The sequence below is a fragment of the Geospiza fortis genome, unplaced genomic scaffold (assembly GCF_000277835.1).
Source record: "Geospiza fortis unplaced genomic scaffold, GeoFor_1.0 scaffold104, whole genome shotgun sequence".
NCBI classification, from domain to species: Eukaryota; Metazoa; Chordata; class Aves; order Passeriformes; family Thraupidae; genus Geospiza; species Geospiza fortis.
In genome coordinates this window covers 6521274-6531565 of record NW_005054325.1, presented here as the reverse complement: position 1 = coordinate 6531565, position 10292 = coordinate 6521274, and the positions used below count along the sequence as shown (strand labels likewise).

The 10292-nt window shown below is 42.5% G+C and overlaps 1 protein-coding gene across 1 annotated transcript in view; it reads right to left on the bottom strand.

Moving 5' to 3' along the window:
* Positions 1-4699: 4699 nt before the first annotated feature.
* The window catches only part of GFOD1 (glucose-fructose oxidoreductase domain containing 1), a 6172-nt gene continuing 579 nt past the window's right edge, over positions 4700-10292 (bottom strand). Inside the window, 1 exon segment of the mRNA XM_031056991.1 lies at positions 4700-10292. This exon segment is cut by the window's right edge and continues 14 nt beyond it. Within this exon segment, the coding sequence (XP_030912851.1) occupies positions 9947-10292 (346 nt within the window). The 3' untranslated portion in view covers positions 4700-9946.

The following is a 10292-nucleotide window of genomic DNA, read 5'->3' as shown; positions in this document are numbered from 1 at the left end:
TCCAAGCAGTTTGCTTAGGGGGAATCATGTCTGCTCTGTGCTAACTTTCTAACAGTGCCACAGAAAGGATCTAGACAAATATAAGTCTGATCTAAGCCAGAAATCATGCTTGGGATGTTCCTAATAATTAACAGAATAGAGTCAATCATCAGAGCCCTGGAAAGTTCTGGTTTCTTCTGAATCTGCTTTTTATCCTGATCCTGATTAACTTATCTGACATTCTGATTACCTTCCTTCTTGAGCTGGAGAGCTTGTCACAACTACTAATGGAAGGCATTTTTCATCACAGGTACTTCCATAAGATGCATAGCTAGCACCACTGAAAAGAAGTGTTAAAATATAAAATCGAGCAATTTAGGGATAGCATTGGGAAAGTAAAGAAGCCTGTCAAGCACCATTTCCATTTCCAACTATCTCTGCCTTCTCAAAGTCTGAAAAGTGGGTCCCAGCTTTTCCAGGTTTGGCTGCAACAGCAGGTAAAACTTACTTGCACAAGTGACAACACTGGTTGCATTCAGAGGCTGCTGTCATTGCCTGGATGGGATCTGATAATCTGCAAAAGCCTTTAGTCTGCAAGATGTGATTAATTGTGAAAGGCAGAGTTATTAAAACAGACTGGAGAAGGATGTGAAATATTTCTCTAGAATCTGTATACACACCACTTCCATGTCTGGAGGAGGCTCCACGGCAGAAACACTTGCTTACATGTAAATCCTTTTGTAGGGACATGCAGAACTTAAAACTGTTTTCCTCTAGTAACTTTTCTTTTGGACATGTTTATTATTCTGTAGTTACTCTACCAACTTTTTGATCTGATGAAAAAAACACATCTCTGGCAGTCAGCAAAACTGGTTTCTATTTACATTCTGCTGTTAGAAGTGATTTGGCATAAATTTCTGTTGACAATGACTCAGACCAGGGAATTGTTCTGCCTGAAAACTAACCTAATAAAAACCTCACAATGTTAGTTTTCAGCTAAATCCATGACTGTGTTAACCAGATGGCCTCACACATTCTCCCCAGTACCTGTACCCAGGGAAGGCAGGAACAACCAGGAGTGGTGCCCTGGGCTTGGCAGCAGCCCTGCCTCATCCCTCAGGAACTGTTTGTGGAGCTGCAATGATTAATTTTAAAGCAAAGATGTGATGCACACCAAGGTTTGTGGTGCTAAATGCAGTAGTTGGAGCACTCCCAAGGGGAAAATACATTAGAAAAGGCATTATGTGCAGGACATGAGTTTTAGCTTGGACAAGGCCAGTGCTGTGGGACAGGTGACAGGTCTGGTGACTCCAAGGGCAGCCTGCTGGGGATGCCTGGTGGAAATTTCCTCCTTCCATGTTGAACATGGCAACTGCAGCTGTGACCAGCACAGGCACATGGGCCCCAGCAGACTGAGCAGAAAGGCACCTTCTCCCAGCCTTCAACCCAGGAAAGGCTGTCCTAGGAAGAGCTGTGCTGTGTCTCCCCTCTGGAGCTGTGCTGGGCATCACCTGTGTCAGCTCCGAAACACAGGCTTTCCACTGGTCTCACAAAAGACCTCCACGGCTTTCTGCTGCCCAAGAGGAATAAATAGCAAAAGCATTAAGTGCATCTTCTCTTTGGCACAGCAGCATGTTTTAATAACCCCTGCCCCAGCAAACTCTTCATTGCCAAAGAGAACAATGCAATGCATTTAACATTCTTCTGATTAATATTTATGGCTACAAGCCACCCATTGTTTTTGCTGCATAGCTGGTAATCAATAGGGGCTCCACAAAACAGCAGGACAAGCCAGGGTAAACTGTGGAAGCCTTGGTTCTTCAAAAACTAGGGAAAATGGCAAGAGATCTTCCCCCTCACCTACAGTTTTGCAGTTTGTTTTAAAAGCGGAAGTTTCACTTGGGTTCATAAATCTGCACTTAAGTGTCTCAGTGTGCTGACACAGGTTTGGAAATGTTTATCTTAGCACTTGTGCAGCCTCATTAGTGTGGAATGCTTATGCTCACTCTTGCATTTTCACTTACCTGTACAGTTACATATTGTGCACTGGAACGCTGTACTAATAACCCCACTGTACCTCCAACACCGTTCCACAGTAATTGCTCCCCCAGGTGCTGTTTCCAAGAGATTTCTACATTTTAGCCTTTTAAAGACAAGTAGGCCTTGTTTTACTCTGAAGTTGATGGGAAAGGATATACCATGAAATTTGGCCCTATTCTAATTCAGTGCCTAATTGATACGTTGGGGACAGTGATCTGGAAACCTGAGCAAGGTTATACTGCATTTACTCATGAGGACAAGGCAAACATTAAACTGTAATTCCTGAAGAGCTTGGCACTGATGCTTCCTTGTCTTGTGCTTTTCTTCTCTTCAGACTACGAAAATGATGTGCATTAAAACTGATTAAGAGTATTTTATGTGCATATAAATATCAGTACATCTTTACAGTATGATAATTGCAGTGGTAGTAATAGAAGATGCTAACATGTTACATTTCTGTGATGAAACCACACTGTAAATTTTATAAAAAATATATCAACTCTGTAAATTTTTATATATATGAAAAATATACAGTTTACAAGATTATGTGATCTGAGAGTAGTGTGCATTGTAAGTGATGATGATTTCCTATTCCTTCACAGATCTGTGCCTCAGATTTACATACTCGTATAATGCTTGGGAATGGAATGTGCACTGACACAAGTAGAATCCAGCATCTTTCTGTGTGCTCTGCTCTAAAGGCAATGTAGGAAATGCTCTATCCTTTTTACACATCAATCACAGAGGCAGTAAATCTTCCCTCAGATCTCAGAATTTCTTCTCCTTCATACCCAGGTGAGGTTTTATTCAGCAAAAGAGGGACTGGAATAAGAAGATCCTTACGAGACTTCAGATACTCACACATACAGGGCAGAAAAGGAGCACCAGACAAGCAGACAGCTCCTGGCAGATGGAAGCATGGATGGAGGTAAGCATGGGCAAGTCACTGGAGGGAGCTGGGGACTGGGAAGGCAAAAACATTCCACAGTACTGCTGGTCAGGTAGGAAGAGGAGTGAAAGGATACAGAAGAAAGAGAAAATTCAGGAGGAAGGATCTCCAGGCAGCAAGGGGGGCATGTCCCAATTTTGCAGTGACATTGGACTTACTTGCATCCTTTGGCAACAAAAGCAGCTGTCCCCTTGAGACACATCCCCCCAAGAGGCACTAGTACAGTCTTTACCATACATAAAATCTTCAATGAGTGTTAAATGAGTGTTAAACTTCATTCTTCCTCTCCCTCCATCAAAATCCACACCTCCAAGCACAAAGCCCATGTGTTTTAGATATGCTGAACTTAACAGGCAGGCCAGAATCCAGGCAGAGGTTATGGTTATTACACAGACACATGCCCCCCAAAATACAAGTGTGGGGAAAGACCACAGACAGCTGGAATCACAACCTTTTACATCTTTATTTGCCAGTTAAGATCCTTTTATTCCATCAATGCAAGTATGCAGAACAGCAGGAAACTATGTTTTAAGCAGCACATACCAGTTGGCTGAGAATAAACTAACTACATTCCCCAAGCAATGTAAAAGTAACAATGCACATCATCTTCTAAAAGAAGAAACAAACAGATGTTGCAGCCGAGAGGCACAGCAGGCAGCTTCCGTACAAAGTAGTTTGGCTGTTTAAAATGCTAGAACCAGTCCTTGCCCATTTCTCCAACCCCACCCCCAAAAGTCCTAGTATAATTTAACCACTTTTTTTTTTTTTGCTATCTACATAATATATAAAATATAAACTCTGTTTACTTATAACACTTACTTTTCTTGATAAATAGCTCTTTAAAATATCTACTGTACATATGTCCATGCGTTGACATTATATATATATATAGCATTTATATATATGTATGTATGTATGTCTGAAAAACAATAAATATATACTTAATATTGACACAGCAACAAATTGAACATTTTCTCATTTTCAAAATCAAATAAAAGCAAACCAGTGGGAGAGAAACAGTGAGTGTTGTTCGTGAAGCACAGCATAGCAAGGAGCTTTGATTCCTGCCCTGGCTGGGCACTCGGAATGCCCCGTACTCGAGCAGTCGTGGTGCTCACCTATCCTGTAATGGACTGGATTAAAAGTCACTTCAAGTTGTAGTTAGCCACCCTGTATGCCATGTGTAACACAGACTGAGCAGGAGCTCAGGGGATAACAAGGGAGGCTCGCCTCCAGGTTTGCAATGGAATGAGAAACAGAGAGGGCAGGGAAGTGAGTCCAAAGGCTGATATAAAAAAAGGAAAACAAATAATGGACAGCACATGGCTGGAAGGTCATAAATAACCAAGGTAAACAAGTCAATAGAGTTAAGTGCTTTTAAAGACAATGGCTGGCATTGCTGCAAAAAGTGCCTTGATGATCTGTTGCCAACTCCATGGAATGAATCAGTTTTCCCACTGCCACAAGAAAACACAAAGGAAACTCAGAAGGCCAAATTCCGATGTTAAAAATGGGGTCACTGTAAGATACTGTGAGGGTCCAGGTTCAGAGCTGAACCTGCCCAAGGGCAGCTCAATTCACTGAACATCCCTAAAACAAATGGATGAGATTTTTAAAGTATGGGCTACCAAAAAAAAAAACAACCCCCCCCCCCCAGCCCAAAACAATTTATTTCACACATGCCAAAACATAAGAAAATATTTTTAAAACCTTTCATTTCAAAAAAGCATTCCTTAAAAAAGAAACTTAATCCCAAAATTTAAAAAATGTAAATAAATACCCTTATACAAACATGTGTTCAGTTTTGGATTGACCATAGCCATTCTGTTTATTCATTTTATTCAAAATGCTGAATAAAAGCTATTTCAGTCTGACCTGTGCTGATACCCTTCTTTCCCCAACCCCAAGGCCTCAATCTGGCAGCTTCAAAAAAGACATTACTTGTTTGGACTGTGGCTTCATACACTCATTAAGTCATGAGGTTTTGACATCAGTTCATGAATGCAGCATTATGTGTAGTCCCATTTACTTTAAAATTTCTTCTTTTCATGAGCAAATGGAAGTGGGCAGTTAAGGGGAAATTATTTTTATTGGACAGACTTCACCCAGCAGCTCAAAAAAGAAGAAATTTTAAAGCAGATAAGACTGCCAAATATTATTCAGTCACACTTCATCTCTAAAATTTACAAACTTTGCTCCCCACAAGTAACAACTTCAATAACAACAAAAAGAAACTGCTGTCCTGATTAATCCTGCCATTTCACAATTAGCTCCAGATACCCAGAGATCACTGCAGACGTCGAAAGTCCAGTGTTGAGCTTCATACATACTAAGGGTACATCACTGGGCCACTGGAACACCAAACCAGTGTGGATTATCTGCACAAAGCCACAACTCTGGCTTGTAAATACAGAACTTAGCAGTGAACAGACTTCATAATGAGTGATATTTTATGCTGAAAGACATAAATAAAAGTCAAACACAAAAATTCCCAGCAACAAGAAGTTCTGTCATTATGCCTTTCTGATTATCTGCAAAAACAACATCAAGATACTACGTTTACCTTTACCTAAATAAAATATGCCTTTTCTTGGTAGAACAGTGAGTAATTTTAAATTGTCTGGGTCTATTCCATCTGTATGGACACAAAACTAAACAAGAAATTGAATTGTCATTGTGCTGTGACCACATGCAGCAGAAAAGCCTCCATTTTTTGAATGGCTGAACTTCCAGGACAGCTAGTTCACTTGTACAGTCACTTTTTGGAAAGTTACGGAAAAGAAGGGAACACTTAGTACAAAGTGGATAGTGCTTCTGATTGCCTGATGCTGGCTGGGCAGGGATTTCAATCAAATTTGGCTGATTTGCTTCAGCCAAAGCAAAGGATGAGCTCCAGAGCAGCCCAGCCTGAGCTGAAACTCATCAAGGCGCGGCCCAATTCTCTGCCATGCTGGCTGCATGGGTAAGGTCCCCTCCTTTCTACTGGGGATTTTCTCACTATGCAGCTGAAGTACTACGGATTTACCACATGCATGGTACTTGATGTAGGAAAGCCCAAGCTCCTGCAGAGTTCTTACAATTCCATGTAGGACTCCACTGAGATCAGCACTGAGGATGTGCCTATCCAGAAGGAATATGGGACAGATTCTGCTTCCCCAAGGGCAGGGTCCCTTCCTGGGCTCCCACACACAGAGGTGGAGCAAGGCTGCTGCTGTCACCCTCAGGAAGTGCAGCCCTCACCCTCCACAGCACCAGCATATCCTCCCTGCAGGGCAGGCACAGAGGTACCAGCCTGCAGACACCTTCCTGCTGCTCCCTGCTGCAATCACCATCCTCCCTCTGGGCACATTTTAAGGAGTTCAGTTGTGCCCTGCTGTCACACAGTGCAGGGTTGCCCTACCCCTGGTGTGAATCCCAATGCAATGCCAATGGGAAATAAGACACCCTCTCCCAGCTGACTGTCCCAGCACTGGAACAGAGCCCTGCAGAACATCAAAGCTCACCCTTTGGCTCTTTCTGTCTTTGGCAACAGCCCAAAAGGATCAGTATCCTATGTGCACAGGCTGATGGCAAAGGAAAGAGCCTCTCCAATAGCAGCCCTGGGAAAGAGGAATGAAATTTCTTATCTAGTGTATGAACAAGTTCGTTTGGGGGCTACTGTAAATTCCAGCAGTAGCTGCAGTTTGGCTCCTAGGCCTGCACCAATTTAGCAGCATTCATCTCAAACCTTGGGGCACAGCATTAAAAGTGCAATGTCAAATACATGTTTCCTGGGATGGTATCGCTTCTGAGTTCAATCAAGTACATCTCTGCTATCTGCTGCCCAAATTCCTAAACCCAACTTCAACTCCAGAGGCTACTTAGGGCAAATTCAATGTACTTTCAACTGCACCAAAGGAACAGAGGGCTGGATGCTGCCAAGAAAAAATCCCAGACTATAAAGAAACTATTTGTCAGAATAACAATACACATTCAATAAATACACCAATTCTTTTCTCTTCCAAGCCAGGTGGAAGTTTAGTCAGTTTACACTTGACACTGCAGCACCTTCACCTCCCAGAGAATGGAAAAACTGCTGTACAATCCTGAATGCATGCAGCTCCTGCTGCCATGCCAGTTAGGTAAGATAAATGTAGCATCTCTGCTACCATTACAAGAGGGTGTCCCACTCTGTCTCTGCTCTCTCTGGGCCAGCACAAGGAGCTGTACAAGATTCGACACATTTGCAAGCCAGCACAGACAGCAGCATCAGATGTCTGTGTAACCAAAGCATTGGATTTTCTTTCTGCTGCATCAGTAGGTCTGCACAGAGGATGGATGATGCCTGTCACCTAAACCTTTGTGTCTGGGGCAGAAAGCTTGAGCTCAGTAGTACTATCCTTACTCACTGTGTCTCGCCTGTTCACTGCAGGGGCAGGGGAAAGGATTCTAACTGGCATCACAAAACCCAGAAAGACAGGGAAAAGAAGAAAACACAGAGAGGAAACACAGCCAACATTTGTGAACCATAAAGAAGGGCAAAGACATGAACAGCAACTCCAGCACAATCACCAAACTGAGAAGCAAGATTCACAAACATTTTGGTCCATGTTTGGTTCCACTTTTGGATGATGTTTAACTAGACATGGTTAATTATCCACGAGGCTTGCATTCATGACTTGAACTAGCCACTCTTTTCAGCAAATGGGTTTTGCTTCACTGTATGAAAACTCGCTTAATCCCCTTGGGGGTAATTCTGTTTTTCAGGAGACAGGTATTTCTTGATCAAATCCTCTCTTATGTGTTATTTACTTTTCAGGGCAGGAAGTGGACAGTATGGTATATAGCATGACAGTTGCAGTGGGAGATTCCTATGGGCACAGGTACTACCTCTGGAATTCTCAGAGAAACCCATTTTAAAGAAAAACAACCAAATTTGTCAAGGGCTGCTTCCAAGAAGGAATGATGAAGCCTTGCCCAAGGTTTTAGCCGAAACAGCCCCAGAGAGAGTTGCTAGAACTGGCAGAACAACATGGATAGAAACAATTCCCCCCTTGGGTGTGGTTTTGCCGTATTACATTATTCCTTCATCAGTCACACTACCATACTTTGGGGACTATTTAACAAAAGGTCATATATATGCTCTTGAAATATTAAGCACATATGAATCAATTTTGGGCTGCGAGTCAAGTTTCCTAACTTCAGCCACACCAAAATTTAGAGGCCAAGATTCTCTGCAAAGGAGGAAGACAGGCATTTCCAGTGGGCACCTCTTTCTATATTAATCCTAGGGTGAACTGAGTCAGCCTTTGGAGAGCTCTCTCTGTGTTGACTGCAGTGTTCTTGCTGATCAGAACAAGACATCCAACTCTGAGCTAACTAAAGCCAGATAAGATGAACAACATTATTGATGCCCTCCTGTTCAAAAACATATTTTCTCTTTATATTTACTGCTCACCCCAGTGTTCTCTTACTTCCCATAGTCAAAATTAACAAAAAACCCTGAAAAGGTTTTTCTCAAGTTTAATATGATTTAGTGCTATATGCTTGTGTTCTACTTTTTTACTATCTCAAGACCTAGCGCTGTAAACACATCAGCACTGGAGCAGCTTTACACAGAAAAACAGTATCCCTATTTACTGGGATAAATCATGTGCCTTTCACTATATTCTTTCAAGAAGATATTCTCAAAAGAATAATTATTTCAAGACTGCAATCTAAAATATTAAAAAGAAGATCAGGACAAACGTAGCAAAAGAGTTTGTCCACCCCTGCACTGGTGACAGGGAATGATTAATACAGTACCAGTAGCTGGCCACTTTAAGGAGGTGAGAAGGCTGGGGGTCCTATATAATTTTTTTTCCTTGTAAATAGATGGGAAATTTTCTCATCCCTTTTGTTTTTCACTCACACTTACCACTTGGAGGTGAGCACTTCTGGATTGAGGGATGTGAAATTACTTGTTGGTGTGCATCTCTCAAGTGCGAGTTCACAGTGGTTTAAAAGAACACCGCTTGTGTATGCAACCAAACATCGTATGGTTTTGGGTTATATTCCTACCATTTCCCACCTAAAACCAAAATGCATGATGAATTCACTCGAAAGTCAGTCCCAAACACAGGAAATTTTGTGCAAATCTTTGTAAGACTAGCCCGAGTTCGGCTGTATAATAAACCCCATTATCGTTATGAGGTTGTGCCACCTGCCATCCATGAAGGTTTTCCATCACCCATTTTAATCAGAAAACCCGTAACACTGACACTTACCAGGAGCTCACAGAAGAGCCTCCCTCCCCAAATACCCGGGCATATGCACTGTGGTTGAGGACTGCTTTGTTTTAAAAGCCACACATTTTCCTATTTAATTGTGCTTTAAAAAAAATCCAACAAAACAAAAAATCAAAACCAAACCAAACAAAAAACAAGTATTAAACCAACACAGAGAAGCTTCTAACAGGCTGTATGAAAAGTGAACTGCCAAGATTTTCTGAATCCTGCAACACTTTCACATCAAGTCCTGCTATTCTGTGTGTTGGTTGGAGGTGTAGTAATATAACATGGTGGTGTCAGCTGTCATGGTAGGAAACATTCATGTCAGACACTACAGAAAATTTAACAACATGACAGTACCTTCACAGCCCTCTGGTAGGTAAGGAAAATCTAAAAAGGATCTTCCCAACCTTTCACAGTAAACACAATTGGATAATCTAAAGCACCTGCAAGCAGGGGATGAGTCCATGATATATCTTTGCAATCAGCCAGCTAATACTGTTATTAAAACAGTTAAGTTTATCAGCTCTTACGTCTCCTGTCTGTTCTGGGCATTTCGAAGGACCACATCAGTTTGGCATTTAGCTGCCAACAGATTTAATTGATCCAGACACTGCATTTCCTTCTCCTGTAATCCTCTGCTAAGACACCCAAGCCCTTCACAGGGGCTGAATTACCATCTCCTTCAAGAGCTGTCTGGTTCCTATTCATTCCTAGGAGCTCAGAGGAGCTAGCAGTACAGAGACATCCTGCTCTTCCGCATGGCTTCGCTGATCAAGTATGCCGGGCTCAGTTCTGGCTCCTCAGTCATGATTGAAATGTTCTGCCACTCCCCCAGCTGGTTTGACTTTTTAATGGTGTCCACCACACACAGGGCGTACAGACAGTCGTCAAAAGTGGCAGCCATTGTAAGGGGCCTCCCATCCCAGGTCCTCCTGTCGTCCTGGTCCTCAAAGGCCTGCCGGACAGCCTGGACCATCTTAATGGTGCCCCGCAGGTAGGGGGATGGGATGTCACTGAAGGCCTTCTCCGGAAGCAAGGAGTTGCTGACTGGCGTGGAGTCCTTCAGCAGGCGC